The following is a 17,650-nucleotide window of genomic DNA, read 5'->3' on the forward strand; positions in this document are numbered from 1 at the left end:
ATCCCCATAAACTTGTGCGTCTGCCCGTGCATCACGGTATAAAATGCAGTCTGTTAAAATGTGCCGGAGAGAGATGTGCACACCACAAGCATCACAAAACGGAGGATCCTCCCGCCGTAACAAATAGCTATGCGTCAGAGGACAGTGCCCGATCCGAAGACGTGAGAGGGCCACCTCTTCCCGCCTAAGCAGCCGGCAGGAGGAACGCCACGGCCGAGTGGTTGACTTTACCGACCGCAGTTTATTGGCCGTCACCGCCAGCCATTCGTCCTCCCACAACTCCATGCACTTCCTGTGGAGTGCAGCGATGACAGACTGCAAGGGAATGAGCCACATCATCTTCACCACTACGCCCAATCCATCGATGTGGAAGTTCGCTGTTTCGGTAGCGACGAACATCGATGCTCAAATCAAGGGGTGCCTCGTGTTGTTGGAGAATGAAATTCTCGGAATTAGCAGTGAGTTTTGGAGACAATCGCAACTAAAACATATCGAGCAGAGAGGTATCCGTCACAGTCTTCTGCAAAAAAAAAAAAAAAAAAAAAAAAAAACATACAGCCTCGTCTACTATAATCTATAATGCACTGAAAAAGTTAACCCTCGGTGAATATCGTTCAAACTCTGCAATTTATGAGGATTTTCAGTGCCCCACACTCTTAGATTGTAGCGATCAGTTTGTGGTGGTAAGTTCCTACGGGACCAAACTGCTGAGGTCGTCGGTCCCTAGGCTTACACACAACTTAATCTAACTTAAACTAACTTACCCAAGCCCGAGGGAGGACTCGAACCTCCAACGGAGGGAGCCGCGTGAACCGTCACAAGGTCCCCCAGACCGTGCGGCTACTCCACGCGGCATAGCGATCAGTCTTTCCAGACAAGTGAAAGGTTGCTTCGTCTCTGAAAATCAGTTCCGATGAGAAATGTTAATCTCCAAGTGCTTCCTGCATTATAATGCAACACTGAGGACTTCAGGATACAGTGTACTTATAAATTCTATAGTCTTTCCTCATTACATTGATATATGTACTATAGGGTTTCAAATGAAAAATGACCTACATATACCAAATTTTAAAGTTACGGTAATGTATGCCGCCACGCCCCCTTTATTATTTCGAAAAGAACTGTGAACGTTCTGTTTCCAGCGATTGTACGTATGATACATTGTACATGCTGGTAACAGTGAAGATTTCTAGTGTCGGTAAATGATTATCTTTACTATTATTTACTTTTGTTTCACTGAAGCACTTTGTTTACATGTTACTGAATATTTGTTGCCCAAGTGATACATGTATTTGTGGAAATACATATCCTTTAGTGTGCAATAAATACGAACTATGCCACGCATCAAGAAATTCAATGCCGGTCGTTGTGGCCGAGCGGTTCTAAGCGCTTCAGTCTGGAACCACGCTGCTGCTATGGTCGCAGGTTCGAATCCTGCCTCGGATATGGATGTGTGTGATGTTCTTAGGTTATTTAGGTTTAAGTAATTCTAAGTCCAGGGGACTGATAACCTCAGATGTTAAGTCCCATAGTGCTGAGAGCCATTTGAACCATTTGAAGAAATTCAATAAAAGGAAAATCCGTGGCAACCAGTTCACAAACAAAGCAAGCCACACTGTTGAAGGTAACCTATGTATCAGTTCGTCAGGGAAGAAACTCACACATTCCCCCTCCTGCCCCCCCCCCCCCCCTGGCCCACTGGTGATTCAAATTTTTGTGTTAACAATGACGCTGTTTGTAGTGGATGTTGTTGTTGCTGATGTGGGCATCTTATCTTCTTTGATAAAGGAAGTGGGTAGATGTAAACAATATGATGGTGTAGGCTGTCTAGAAATAACTGAACAACAAAGTAGCAGCAACGGTTTAGCGTCAAAATTAGTTGTTCTGTGTAGATCCTGCAATAAATCTACCTCGAAAATGACTTCGAACTTTGTGCATAATTCATATGATGTGAATTTGATGTTAGTGTATGCAATGCGTGCAGGAGGAAAAGGAAAGAAGGCTGCTTAAGCGTTTTGTGGTTTGATGGACCTTCCTCCTCTCCCCAGTAGGTTCAGCAAGTACATAAGAACACTTTTAGGTGCCTTGACGGTTGCATCTAAAGTATCTATGAAACGTGCAGTAGAAGAAACTGTAAATATTAGTGGAATCAGGGATATTCTTGTTGCACTTGATGGAACACGGCAACGCCGAGGACATCGTTCCGTGAATGGTGTTGTAAGTGCTACTTCTCTGGAGAATGGAGAAGTTGTTGATGTTGAGTGCTTATCTAAGTACTGCCACACCCGTCATGGTAACGCTGAAGGACATATTGAACACCAGCGTTCTAAGAATTACGATGATTACAATGGAGGTGTGAAGTGTGATGCAGCTCTAAAAATTTTACAGAGGTCGCTGCCCGTTTATAACGTTACATATACGAAGTACCTAGGCGACAGGGACCCTAAGGCTTTCAATAAAATTAATGAGTTCAGTGTTTATGGTGATACCTTGGTAACAAAACTGGAGTGTTGTGGACATGTGCAAAAGAGGATGGGTGCTAGAGTGAGGAAGCTACGAAGAGAAATTAAAGGAAAATTGCTATCTGATGGAAAGTCTCTGTCTGGCCGTGGCAGATTGATAGAAACTGAAATAGACCTTCTTTAGAGTTATTATGGACTGGCCATTAGACGAAGTACACCTCTAAATGATGTTACAACAATGAGAAAAGCTGTGTGGGCCACGTACTATAAGTTGTCCACAGATGACCACCATGTTCACAGACTTTGCCCTAAATGAGCAGATTATTGGTGTGGTTACCAAAAAGCAAAAGAAAGTGGTCAGATACACATCATAAGCATTCTTTGCCTGACCCTGCTATGAATGAAATAAAACCAATTTTTAGAGACGTGAGTGACCCTATTTTCCTCAGTAAATGTCTTCATGGGGGCACTCAGAATCAAATGAAAGTTTCAACCATTGCATGTGGAAAAGACGACCCAAGAATGTTTTTGTAGGACTAAATACATTAAAAGTTGGTACACTAGATGCAGTGGTATGTTTCAATGATGGAGTGGTAGGAAGGTTGTAAGTCCTGAGAAATTTAGGCATGAAATGTGGCTCTAATATCGAAGATCAATTGCTTGCGTGTGACAGACAACGGGTGCATGAAGCTGAAAGATTCGCTCTTCAAGTTACCAAAGAAGCAAGAAGTGCTAAAAGAAATGCAAAAAGGAAGCTTGAAGATGAAAAAGTGCTGCAGGATGAAGACTATGCTTCAGGAATGTTCTGAGCCACAGTTTAATTGGACTTATATCTTCATTTGCAATTTCCCACAAGTTGTATTTTTCAGAATTCAGGTATAAATATTTTCTGAAGTTTATGAAGCATTGCTCTAGTTTTTTTCTGTAACTTGCAATAGTCCATACTTATGGAACAGACCTAAGCTTTATTGTAGAATCAACTAAATTATAGAAAAAAATAATATTTTTATCAGGAATAAATTTTAAAAATTAAATGTAAGATCTGATTTTTTTTACCTATGTAATATACATAATAGATGGAATTAAATAGGTGTAGCACCTCAGCCATCATGTCATGTATATCTGGTAAGATTTTGGTCCCCTTCAAAAGTATAATATTGGATTAAATTGTACCTCAATTTGAGGAAGCATTTTGGAAAAAAATTGCATCAATTTCTTCGTAATTATTTTTAATAACCCAAGCAGGTTCAAAAATATTCAAAATACTTCTAATTTGTTTAGAAAGTGTGCTGCATTACCTGATATCAACAAAAATCTGTAAAACATACATTATAAACAGTGCCTGAAAGGAATAGGTGTTGAATTTTAGATAATATTGAGCCGGAAAGTAACCTGTGTCTTTAAAGAATTCCACTTTTAACTCTCACTTGTACAAAAAACCTTTATTCTTTATTGGTTTCGGTCTCTCTGACCATCATCCCAGGAAGAAAAGGCAGAAACGTCAGTTGGAAATGCAATTCATGTTTCTCATTTTTAGTTGTCCCTAACGTTACAATCAGTACACCTAGCCATCTGTTACATATCATGACCTTAAACAACTTCATATTGGTCTTACAATAATACCCGACCACGTGCAATGGAACTATGCATGACTGTTATACATATGATCATGTGACGTTGATGATTTTTATAAACATCTAAGATAAAGATGAATTATTTTTCCATATGATGTATTGCTTTTTCTTCCAGTGATGATGGTCTGGGAGACCTAAACCGGTAGAGAATAATGGTTTGTTTGCACAGCTGATGATTAAATAGGCAGTAGAAAGTCACTGGATATAATCTTCCGGTTTTAAATGATCTAAAGCAGCAGACGTTACAGTTTTCATAGTAACCACCGAAGACAAATCTGTCACACATTTGTTGTTGTTGTCTTCAGTACGAAGACGGGTTTGATGCAGCTGTCCAGGCTACTCTATTCTGTGCAAGCCTCTTCATCTCCGAATAACTATATGCAACTTACATCCTTCAGAATCTGCTTACTGTATTCATCTATTGGTCTCACTCTACGATTTTTACCCCCCACACTTCCTTCAGTACTAAACTGCTGATCTCTTGATGTCTGAGACTGTCTCTTACCAAACAGTCCCTTTTTCCAGTCAGGTTGTACCAAAAATTCATTTTCTCCCCAATTCAGTATCTGAACTTCGGCATTCTTCTGTAGCACCACATTTCGAAAGCTTCTGTTCAACGCCCATGTTTCACTTCCATACATGGTTTCACTCCATAGAAATACTTTCGGTAAAGACTTCCTGGTACTTAAATCTACATTCGACGTTAGCAAATTTCTCATCTTCAGAAACGCTTTTCTTGCCATTGCCAGTCTACATTTCATATCCTCTCTAAGTCGACCATCGTCAGTTACTTCCCTGAGCAAATAGAAAAATCCGTTTACTGCTTTAAGTGTCTCGTTTCCTAATCTAATTTCCCCAGCATCGCCTTACCTAATTCGACCACATTTGTTGATGTTCATCTTATATCCTCCTTTCAAGACCTTGTTTATTCTGTTCAACTGCTTTTCTAAGGCCTTTGCTGTCTGATAGAATTACAATGTCGTCAGCAACCTCTAAGTTTTTGTTTCTTGTCCCTGAACTTGAATTCCTACTTCAAATTTTTCTTTGGCTTCCTTCATCACTCGCTTACTGGACAGATTGAATAACGTAGGGGATAGGCTACAACACTGTTTCCCCGGGGACTGGGTGCTTGTGTTGCCCTCACCATTTCATCGTCATCCTCATCATTCGTGTCAGTGGCTAGATTGAACTGTGCAAAAATTGGACTGTGTAATAATTGGGATTATGTACGGGCGTTGATGACCACGCAGTTGAGCGCCCACAAACCAAACATCGTCATTATCATCATCATCAACTCTGTTTCACTCCCTTCTCAACCACTACCTTCCTTTCGTGTCCATTGACTCTTACAAGTGCCGCCTTGTTTCTGCACTAGTTGTAAATAGCCTTTCATTGCCTGTATTTTACCCTTGCTACCCTCAGAATTTCAAAGAGAGTATTCCAACCAACACTGTCAAAAGATTTCTCAAAGTCTTCTCAGAGAAGTCGTAGGGTCAGTATTTCCTCTCGTGCTACTACATTTCTCCAGAATCCAAACTGGTCTTCCCCGAGGTCAGCTTGTACCAGTTTTTCCATTCTCCTGTAAAGATTTCCTGTCAGTCTTTTGCAACCATGACCTATTAAACTGATAGTTCGATAATAATCACACCTATCGGCATCTGCTTTCTTGGGATCTGGAACTATTTATCTTCTTTAAGTCTGGAAGCACTTCGCCTGTCTCATATGACCTGCTCACCAGGTGAAAGAGTTTTGACAAAGCTGCCTTTCCCTGGGCTAACAGTTGTTGTAATGGAACTTGTTTCGACTTACGTCTTTCAGTGCTCTATCAAATTCTTCTCTCATTATCATACCACCCATATGATCTTCATCTGCGTTCTCTTCCATTTCTATATCGGCCCTGTATCTACCCCTTCTAACTTTCAGCTTTCCCTTTTTTGCTGAAGATTGGTTTTCCATCTGAAGTCTTGATATTCATAAAGGCCGTTCTCTTTTCCCCCAAAGGTCCCTTTAACTTTTCTGTAGGCGGTATTTATCTTTCCCTTAATGATATGTGCTTCTAAGTCCTTGCATTTGTCCTCTAGCCATTCCTGCTTAGCCATTTTGCAATTCAAGTCCATCTCGTTTTTTTAGACGTTTCTATACCCTTTCGACCGTTTCATTTACTACATTTTTATATTTTCTCCTCTGATTCTTTCAGTTTATCCAGGTCCCATTTCTTTTATTTCCTACCTTTTTGCAATTTCTTCAGTTTTAATCTGGTGTTCATAACCAATAAATTGTGATCAGAGTCCAAATCTACCTCTGGAAATGTCTTACAATTTAAAACCCTGATCCGAAATCTCTGACTTACTATTATACAAGCAACCTGAAGCCTTCCGGTGTCTCCAGATGTCTACCACGTATACAGCCGTCTTTCGTGATTCTTAAATCAAGTATTAGCTATGATTAAATTATGCGCTGTCCAAAATTCTATCTGGCGGATTCCTCTTTCATTCCTTTCGCCGAGTCCATATTTAGCTACATTTTTCCTCCTCTTCTTTTTCCTCCTCTTCTTTTTCCTCCTCTTCTTTTTCCTCCTCTTCTTTTTCCTCCTCTTCTTTTTCCTCCTCTTCTTTTTCCGACTATAGAGTTCCAGTCCCCTATGACTATTAAATTTTCGTCTCCCGTAACCATCTGAATAGTATCTTTTCTCATCACACATTTCTTCAACCTCTTCATCATCCGTGGAGCTACTTGGCATATAAACATGAGCTACAGTGCTGGTTGTGGGCTTCGTATCTCACTTATCTACAACAATGTATTCACTATGCTGTTCATAGTAGCTTACCTGCGTTCCTATTTTCTTACTCGTTACTAAACCTACTCCTGCATTACCCCTGTTCGATTTTATATTTATAATGCTGTATTCACCTTTCCGGAAGTCCTCGTCGTCCTAACTTCACTAATTATCACTATGTCTAAATTCAACCTATTCATTTACCTTTTAAAATTTTCTAACTTCCCCTCTCGATTAAGGGATCTCACATTCCACGCTACGATCCGTAGAACGTCAGTTTTTTTTCTCCTGATAACGACGTCGTCCTGTGTAGTCCCCGCCGGGAGATCCGAATAGGGTACTAGTTTACTTCTGGAATATTTTACCCAAGATGTTTCCATCATCATTTAACCAAACAGTAGAGCTGTACGCTCTCGGGAAAAATAATGGCTGCAATTTCCTTTGCTTTCCACACAGTACGCAGTGGTATTCCAAGTCCATGGCTTGCTCGCACCGTTAAATTTCTTGGACTGCATACGAAACCCTCTCCATGGTTGCTTCTGGAACATTTTATCGATCGGTACTTTTCTGTCTACAGAGAAAACCAGGGCCTCGAAATTGTCGGTACCAACGCACAATGCTCTCTTTCGAAGGCGGTTAGTTCCATAATTCCTTTTGAATGCACTCTGCACTGTTGTGACATATAAACACCTCGGAAAACACCGAACTTTGTAAACGAATGGCTCATTTATAGTATCCTTGTATGACTATGATGTTCGTGTATGGTTTAAAAAAAATGGTTCAAATGGCTCTGAGCACTATGGGACTTAATTTCTAAGGTCATCAGTCCCCTAGAACTTAGAACTACTTAAACCTAACTAACCTAAGGACATCACACACATCCATGCCCGAGGCAGGATTCGAACCTGCGACCGTAGCGGTCGCGCTGTTCCAGACTGTAGCGCCTAGAACCGCTCGGCCACTCCGGCCGGCGTGTACGGTTTCAGTTGCAATGTTTGTACAGGTAACGTTTTTGGCAAATGACAAGGAATGAACATCCGATATTCATGTTCCAGAAAGATGTCAATAGTTTGTACTCTTACAACTACATTCAAAAGATTATTAGATCGTTAGTAAATTTGTTCTACATCATAGCGCCTCCTGCTTAAGTTTGTTCTCTTTTTACAGAGTCCTGAACCCCCGGAAGCTTGGGAACACATCCGTGATGCCACAGCTCCTGGGCCTTCGTGTTCTCAGTTCTCATTAGATGGACTGAAGGGATCCGAAGACTGTCTGTACCTTAACGTATTCACGCCAGAGGTTTGTTGTGCTCACTACACACTTTTGTATAGGGGCAGAATGTGATAGGTCAACAGTATGTCTGCATATTGTGATTCTACTGCATTACCAGTGTTCAGGTTTTACAATGCTTTGCACCTATTGCAACAACTGCTCCTCGTGTTTGAGTTGAAGATATAAGTCGTAACGTGTAGAAATTACTTAACCTAATCATAAAATAGAACTCTGGGTAATTGGACTCATCAGCAACATCCAGTCTGTACGTTTTTTGGCACTAACTCAAAGCACATGGATCAGTATGGCTCCCCAAAGCCTTCAGCGTTTGGAGGATTCCATACCACCATTTGTCGTCAACGTAATCTAGACGTCTTAATGGCCAGAGGGGAAGCTACTACTACTAGATAGGTGTCTAGGTAGGGGTCTCTGATAGTGAGAATCCTTCACAAACATGTTTGAACAGCATCTCATCATGCACACCTCCATCGACATATATTTGTTATGCGTTTTCATCATACCTATTTTGAGTACAAACCACTATAGGCATTGGCCAACATCTATTTTACAGAAAAAAATGTGTCCGTGCATGAGACATAAAAGCTTCATATATGTACTAGAGCATTAGGAAGTTTCTAATACTGCTTAAACACCGCCTTTCTGAAGATTTTTTTACTTTAGTTACATTAATGTGTTTACCGACATTCACCGATACATTTTACGTCGTTGTTGACATCAGAATATGAAAACTCCTATATCAATAAAGGTATTTTTTATTTAGAGTGAACTGATAGCCTTGAGATATCGAAAGTAGACTGGCATGCGGTGATGCAGAGTTACAAATTAAAGAAAAATATTGTACTAAGGTGACAAAAAGTGATAGGATAGCGATATGCCCATATACAGACTTCGGTAGTATCGCGTACACAAGGTATAAAAGGGCAGTGCTTTCGCAGACCTATCATTTGTTCTAAGGTAATTCTTGTGAAAAGGTTTCTTACGTGATGGTGGCCGCAAGATGTGATTTAACAGACTCTGAACGCGGAATGGTAGTTGGAGCGAGAAGCATGGCTCTTTCCATTCCGAAAAACGTTAGTGAATTCAAGATTACAAGATCCACAAAGTTAACAGTGTACCGAGAATACCAAATTTCAGGCATTACCTCTCACCGCTATCAATGCAATGGCCGAAGACCTTAACGACCGAGAGCAGCGGCATTTACTTAGGATTGTCAGTGCTAACAGACAAGCAACACTGTGAAATAACCGCAGAAATCGCTGCGGAACGTACGACGAACGTATCCGTTTGGACAGTGCGGCCAAAATTTGGCGTTAATGGGCTACGGCAGCAGTCGACCGATTAGTGTACCTGCGCTAACACTGCGACGTCGCCTGTAGCAGCTCTCCTGGGCTCGTGACAATATCGATTGGATCGTAGACGACTGAAAAACCGTGTCCTGGTTTCAGTTGGTAACAGCTGACGGTAGCATTGAGTGTGGCACAGAATCCGCGAAGCCATGTATACAAGTTTTCAATAGGCAATGTGCAAGCTGTTAGTGGCTCCAAATTGGTGTGGATCCCGTGGTACAACTGAACCGGTTGTTGACAGGAAGTGGTTTTATTCGGGTACATGGAGACAATTTTCGGGCATTCATGGACTTCATTTTCCCAAACAACGACGGAATTTTTATGGATGACAGTGCACCATGTCACTGGACCACAATTGTTCGCGACTAGTCTGAAGAGCATTCTGGACAATTCGAGAGAATGATTTATTCACCCAGAGCGCTCGACATGAAACCTGTCTAACATGTCTTTGACATTGGCCTATCAATATGTATATTCCTTATTGTCGTTTCTTGTTACCAATATTAGTTTATTTCCAAGAATAAGCAGCTTTCACTCGGTTAATACTTGGCAGAAATCAAACCTCCATTTGGATCAGCCTTCCTTAACTCTTGTGCAGAAAGGTATGCAATATACTGCCACTCGAATTCAAAAATCTTAGCAGTAATCCACGCGTTTTCAAATCGAAACTGAAGAGTTTCGTCATGGGTCACTCCTTCTATTCTGTCGAGGAGTTCCTTGAAAAATTAAGCTGATTCTTATTGTATTGCTGATAGAGTTTACTTAAACTTATGGACTGACTTTTTTTCAGGTTCATGAACATTTATTCTTATCTGTTATTACTTTTACGTTGTAAGTTCTTGTACTGACACGTTCCATGACCTTGGAGATTTGCTCCTCAATTTGGTCATATGGAGCTTGACGTAAATGAAATAAATAAAATCTATGGGGCGTAATCGAGGGGTCAGTTCGATCACAAAATCCTGCACCGGCTACACTTAGGAAACTGTGGACGGCTTTAGTGGCAGCGTGGCTGAGTACAGAGGACTTCCGACGACTTGTTGAGTCCGTGCCACGTCGAGCTGCTGCACTACACTGGGCAAAAGGAGGTCCGACACGATATTAGAAGGTATCCCCCAACTTCTATCAGTCAGCTTCTGTACAGTGAGTATCGTCTACCAGTACCCATTAGATTAGAAGACAACACAAAATGTGATGCAACATCTCGAAAGAGCTTACTAATCGATCATTGAATATGTAGGCTATCGGGCTCAACAAATTTAAAACCCTCCCTCCATTCGCTTAGTCTACCGTTAGAAAAGTTGATGGGACGTGTGTAATTACAAGTATTATAAAATTTGAATATACAGCGGAGGAAAGCCTTAGAACTTGCCAACATAGTAATCAGAAAAACAATACGGTCGCCATCTAAAATAGGTAATGTTTAGATCGTAGCAGCGTAACAACGGAGTGTTACTATTTAAAGAGTTGACATGGAGGTTTGAACTGTATAGTAATCGAAAAACGGTGTAACGAGTATGGTAAATGCAAACATAATACTTGCTGATTCAGTTAGTGTAATTAAGATCGCGCTAATACACACTGCAGATCGTATACGCTAAATAACTTGTAACATGCTCTAATAGCAATGCCTGGCTCAGCGTGGTCACCAAATTAGTGCCTTTTCTAAATCTTAGGTAACATTCGATACACTGTACTAAGCTATTACGTTGAATACAGCTTGAGAGCAACGCGGATCTTTTTTACAGCTCTATAACCGAACCAAAATGTACACAATATGTACATCAACCGGGGAGACGTATAGAAAACAGTTTAATTTCAATTAATGTCATAGATATAATTACAATGAATTTTAGATTTAGAGGTCAGCACTTAAATGCAGCAAAATTTAGCTGTTCTTTTTCAGAAATTTTATTAGACCACAGTTTAAACACTTGCAAAAGTTTAATTCAAAATTAATAGTAACTGTTAAAAATGGGAGATCATCAGCCTCTACGAACGAAAAAGTGGGTTTCGTACCACCATCACGTTTTCTGCTGCATCAGCCCGGCTTTTGCGTCTCCATTTCCTGCGACACATTGCTCCCTTCTTAATGCCAGTGTACATGCTGCCGTCCATCACATCATACATGATTTGAAATCTCTTCCTTCGTCGCCTCCTCTTTCCTTCCACATACTCTTCTAAGAATGTGTTTATAAGTCCTTCCTTCTCTTGATGTACCTTCCGATCCAGTTTCGTTTCCTTCTTTTTGTTACATCGAGTAATTGTGCTTGCTTTTCAACTCTTCTGAGAAGTTTTTTATTTGCGACTCTGTCTGTACAACTCATTCTTTCCATCCTGCGCCATGTCAATATTTCAGAAGCCTGCCTCTTTGCCCTGCCTTTCTTCCTCAGTGTCCACCTTTCAGCACCACGCAGGAGGAGAGTCCATACAAAACATTTTATTGGTCTTTTCCTCAAATCTTTTCCATATTGCTGCAAAAATTGTTCTTTTCTTATAAAAAGACTCTTTCGCCATAGTAATTCCGGTTTCGATTTCTGTGGTGATCTTCCAGTCACTTTCTGTTCTGCTTCGGAAGTATTAAAGCTTTGCACATATTCTAATACTTATCCGTTCAGCATTATCTTTACCTTTTTATTTCCTCCTGTTGCCGTTACTTTTGTTTTCTTTACACTGATTTTTATTCCATAAATTTTTGCTTTAGCTTCAGTGGTATACACTGTATCCTGTAATACTTTTTCGGCAGTTTGTAGGAGTATCATGTCGTCTGCAAACGTCAAACACTATATTCTTCTTCCTCCCTTTTGTCATCTAGTGAGCAGTGGTCGGTTATATTTTCTAGGTACAGACTGAAACGTGGAGAAGACAGACAGCAGCCTTACTCCTTTTCCTAGTCCTATTTATTTGGTACTTTCTCCTCTCACTTTCACCGACATTTTTACATATAAATATGATGTTCGTCAGTCGTCTTAATTTCCAGTCCATCCTCTGATTCCTCATTATGTATGCAAGCTTATCTAAAGTCACTTTACCGAAGGCCTTTTGCAGGTCTATAAAACGCATTTATAAGTCTTCCCCTTTCAATGAAGGTCCTTCCAAAAATTTTCAAAAGTCTTATTGCACCTCTTGTGCCTGTATTCCGACTAAAACCTAATTGCTCTACAGCTAGATGCTCTCCATCATTTATAGAATAAAATCCGATTCAGCAATCAGTAATTTTTTTATTGCCGGCCGCTGTGGCCGAGCGGTTCTAGTCGCTTCAGTCTAGAACCGCGCTGCTGCTACCGTCGCAGGTTCGAATCCTGCCTCGGGACGGGATGTGTGTGATGTCCTTAGGTTAGTTAGGTTTAAGTATAGGGGACTGATGACCTCAAATGTAAAGTCCCATAGTGCTTCGAGCAATTGGAATTTTTTTAGTTTATTCCACGACCGGCTTCAAAGAATAAAGATTCGTCTTAAGATGCCACCAAATAATTATGGCAACATAAATCTGTGGTGGTCGGGTCAGTCAGTCATGGGGGTCAAACCCAGGTCAAACAAACGCTTGGGAGCGCAGGACCGGAAACAGCAGGACCAGCAATCACAGCGCCCGCCTCGACAGCACTGTGCCTGTATTCTGTCGAAAAGCAAATTGTTCTCCAGCCAGTTTCTCCTGCACTATTCTTTTGTTAATGATCCTCAATGTAAATCTGACTGCATGTGAAATGAGGCTAATTATCCTCAGATGACTTCATTTAAGAATCTGAAATTTATTTCAAATACCGATGAAAGTTTCGCGGGAATACAAGAGCAATGACTTACTTTTTTTACTCAACTGCAACTACTGATCAGATGCGTTCCGACACAGATGAACTGGCACCAGCTGGGCTGTCAATGGTATGCAGACGTGCCGAAGACAGCTGAGACGCGCATCTAAGACGTGATAGCCATCTTTTCTGAAGCCCCAAAGTGGTGAGTGCCGACACCGTCGAGGATCAGGATAGCGACATTTGCCCCTTCATAGACCCACACCATAGGACCGCTACCACGCCGCTGTCCTCTTGCGGCCAGTTCTTCCACTGGCGATCATCGTCGCCTCAGGACCGCCCAGTTTAATACGCAAAAACGCTATTTTTATGGTCGTTTTTATGTTTCGTTCTTGCCTTTGCCAGTGTCCTTTACAAAAAGACTGCAGTTTGATGCTTCGTACATAACTAAAGGTGAAATATTATTGTGAGAAGAATCAGTGTATAAATGAGAACGATTATTTGAAAAAAGGGGGAAAATATGTGATGCAAAGGGGCTACATTACAAAACAGCTAGAAAAACATAACCCCGGATCCTAGGAGGAGCATTAAAATGTGACTTTAACTGAGAATCAATACAAACTCATAAGGCCGGCATAGGTCGTACTGCCCGTGCCGTTGTGGTTTCAGATCACTGACCCTATAAAGGCGGTTTTGCAACTACAAGATATCGCAGTATATGAAACTGCATTTGGAAATGAAATCTTGGAGAACACGCAGAGTACAGACGGTGGCCTGCATTTCGGTACAGTGTGGGACCCGGCATCGCGGCGGACGCGGCTGGCGCGGAACGTAAATACCGCCTTGTTTTGCGGCGGGCTGAGAGCGACTGGGGTCACAGGCGGCGTGCCGTTTATGTAACAACAAGGTCATCGACAAGCTGGCAGTCAGTTACTACTTGATTACGATCGGCTTGAGTTGCGAGATTATTTTGTTAATTCACATCGTCGTGAGGCTAAGCATTTTTATGCGTGGAAGTATGCACTTACTACCTGTGTAGGTTACAGGTTACAAAAGGAAGCCAGTTAAAAGTGAGAGACCGTAATCTCTTATACCGAGTGCCTAACTTACTTCGCGTGTCTGTTACGAATTGTTTAATCCAATTCGGTTAATAACTCTACTTTCTCTGTAGCCTCTTGAAAATGCAAGCAACTTCTACTTTTGAAAGCGGTTTTTACCAAAGTGTAGCACAAGTGGAAAGTTATTTACGTAACTTGTCATGCTGGGTAGCCACTAAATAATGTAAATCAGCGGTTCCAATATTGTCCATGTTGAGCACCTGAGGCAGTGGTTTTTAGGTAATCGTTATAAATGTATAACATTGACAGTGTACGATCGTGGTATCACGTAAAAACCCGAGGAGCCCCCAGCACCAGCCACAGGGAGAGCAAAAAAATCGGAAGATGACTTTAACATGAGCCGGAATCAGTCATAAAAAATAAATGTTATAGTGATCTTGAGTATTGTCTTAACAAAATTACAGCATACAGCCACTACTATTGGGAACATAATCCACAGAACCGCATTTTGGGAGTAAATCTCCCGTCATCTGGCTAACTAAGTTAAGCCTACATAAAATACACATCAACAGTACTCAAGGCACAAAAACAAAATAATAGTTTTTGGTCTTGATGTCCTCGTTTTACTTTGCTAAGCCCCACTGTGTAGAATTTCCCTTAATTTTCCAAAACTAACTCTGGGCAGGCCATCTCTTTAAAATGTAATATTTAAATTTTTGTACACAAAGTCAAATGGATAACGCGAAAATTACAGCCTTAGGCACAGCTCTTTAAAGCGGGAATTTGCACCAAATTTCACTCTGACTGACGCTATCTGACTGGCGCAGGATGTTGATCATGGTTTTCACCTGACTGCTAATGTCTTCCTGGCACAGATTAAAATATTCCAGTTAAAATAATTGAAGGGGTCCAACATAAATAATGACTGAATTCGATACTAAGGTTAGGCACACGAACATTTACGGGATTAACATATAAAATGAATTAATCAAGGACCTATAACAATTATATCTTTCCAAAATAGTATGGAGATAAAATGGAAAGTAGTCTCAGTCCCTTATCAGTTAAATTACTTCTTGCCCTTTTTAGAATTTACTCCCTCCCGAAGTTCAACAATGACTGACAACTACACTCCTGGAAATGGAAAAAAGAACACATTGACACCGTGTGTCAGACCCACCATACTTGCTCCGGACACTGCGAGAGGGCTGTACAAGCAATGATCACACGCACGGCACAGGGGACACACCAGGAACTGCGGTGTTGGCCGTCGAATGGCGCTAGCTGCGCAGCATTTGTGCACCGCCGCCGTCAGTGTCAGCCAGTTTGCCGTGGCATACGGAGCTCCATCGCAGTCTTTAACACTGGTAGCATGCCGCGACAGCGTGGACGTGAACCGTATGTGCGGTTGACGGACTTTGAGCGAGGGCGTATAGTGGGCATGCGGGAGGTCGGGTGGACGTACCGCCGAATTGCTCAACACGTGGGGCGTGAGGTCTCCACAGTACATCGATGTTGTCGCCAGTGGTCGGCGGAAGGTGCACGTGCCCGTCGACCTGGGACCGGACCGCAGCGACGAACGGATGCACGCCAAGACCGTAGGATCCTATGCAGTGCCGTAGGGGACCGCACCGCCACTTCCCAGCAAATTAGGGACACTGTTGCTCCTGGGATATCGGCGAGGACCATTCGCAACCGTCTCCATGAAGCTGGGCTACGGTCCCGCACACCGTTAGGCCGTCTTCCGCTCACGCCCCAACATCGTGCAGCCCGCCTCCAGTGGTGTCGCGACAGGCGTGAATGGAGGGACGAATGGAGACGTGTCGTCTTCAGCGATGAGAGTCGCTTCTGCCTTGGTGCCAATGATGGTCGTATGCGTGTTTGGCGCCGTGCAGGTGAGCGCCACAATCAGGACTGCATACGACCGAGGCACACAGGGTCAACACCCAGCATCATGGTGTGGGGAGCGATCTCCTACACTGGCCGTACACCACTGGTGATCGTCGAGGGGACACTGAATAGTGCACGGTACATCCAAACCGTCATCGAACCCATCGTTCTACCATTCCTAGACCGGCAAGGGAACTTGCTGTTCCAACAGGACAATGCACGTCCGCATGTATCCCGTGCCACCCAACGTGCTCTAGAAGGTGTAAGTCAACTACCCTGGCCAGCAAGATCTCCGGATCTGTCCCCCATTGAGCATGTTTGGGACTGGATGAAGCGTCGTCTCACGCGGTCTGCACGTCCAGCACGAACGCTGGTCCAACTGAGGCGCCAGGTGGAAATGGCATGGCGAGCCGTTCCACAGGACTACATCCAGCATCTCTACGATCATCTCCATGGGAGAATAGCAGCCTGCATTGCTGCGAAAGGTGGATATACACTGTACTAGTGCCGACATTGTGCATGCTCTGTTGCCTGTGTCTATGTGCCTGTGGTTCTGTCAGTGTGATCATGTGATGTATCTGACCCCAGGAATGTGTCAATAAAGTTTCCCCTTCCTGGGACAATGAATTCACGGTGTTCTTATTTCAATTTCCAGGAGTGTATTTAATCATGCGAACTGTCGATCAGAGCAGTGTCTGAAAGCTGGTGGCTAAAACTGAGATGAAACAGGCGATCGTCCTGGATTCCATAACTGTGAAATCTAATCCAACTATTCCGCCGCTGCTGCTATTTATGCTCACAGTGAGTGTGATTGTGCTGCTTCCAGTTGTGCGCTGTAGTCCATTCACGAAGACGTAGTTGTCCGCGCCTTTCCGGCACTCCAAAATGTGGCAGCCTCTACCGCAATGCTATGCCAAGTCGATCAAGATACCACTGCATCCTAATCAGAATTCGGTGCGGAAACACTTGCGTCCCACCCCTGATCTGCATCCCTCGCGGCGCTGACTTTTGCCGTGGCTATTCCCTGTCGCCAAAAGGTGCGAGTCGCAAATCGCAAATTTACGAACCACTGTGATCTAATCACGATGATCCCCTTGAACAGAGAATCCCACCAACAATAGCTCGTCTTACACAGCATTCAATGACATTCAATGAAAATCTCCCCAACTACCAACCAGTATTCATTTGAGCACTGCGTTCTGCTGTCACGTCTTGACGCAAGCACGTTCTTCTGCCAAGCCTGGCAACTGGGTTTGACAAATGTAGAGAGGACCGCTATGAGGCTAGAGTTTGTTTTTCTGTGGACCTCGCTTTCTACAAGTGACAAATGTTTATCTTCAAAAGAAGTCAGAAAACATTCAGAGGGGCCCCCGACTGCGGCACACAATGCCGAACTGCCCCGGACTGGACATTAGCAGCAAGCTATCGTGTGGGAGGACAATGCT

The 17,650-nt window shown here is 42.6% G+C and overlaps 1 protein-coding gene across 1 annotated transcript in view; it reads left to right on the plus strand.

Moving 5' to 3' along the window:
- The window catches only part of LOC124788914 (venom carboxylesterase-6-like), a 145,834-nt gene that overhangs the window by 18,624 nt on the left and 109,560 nt on the right, over positions 1-17,650 (plus strand). Inside the window, exon 2 of the mRNA XM_047256197.1 lies at positions 8,040-8,171. Coding sequence (XP_047112153.1) covers positions 8,040-8,171 — 132 coding nt within the window. The remainder of the gene's footprint in view (positions 1-8,039; positions 8,172-17,650) is intronic.

Source organism: Schistocerca piceifrons, chromosome 3 (assembly GCF_021461385.2).
Source record: "Schistocerca piceifrons isolate TAMUIC-IGC-003096 chromosome 3, iqSchPice1.1, whole genome shotgun sequence".
In the NCBI taxonomy this organism is placed as follows: domain Eukaryota; kingdom Metazoa; phylum Arthropoda; class Insecta; order Orthoptera; family Acrididae; genus Schistocerca; species Schistocerca piceifrons.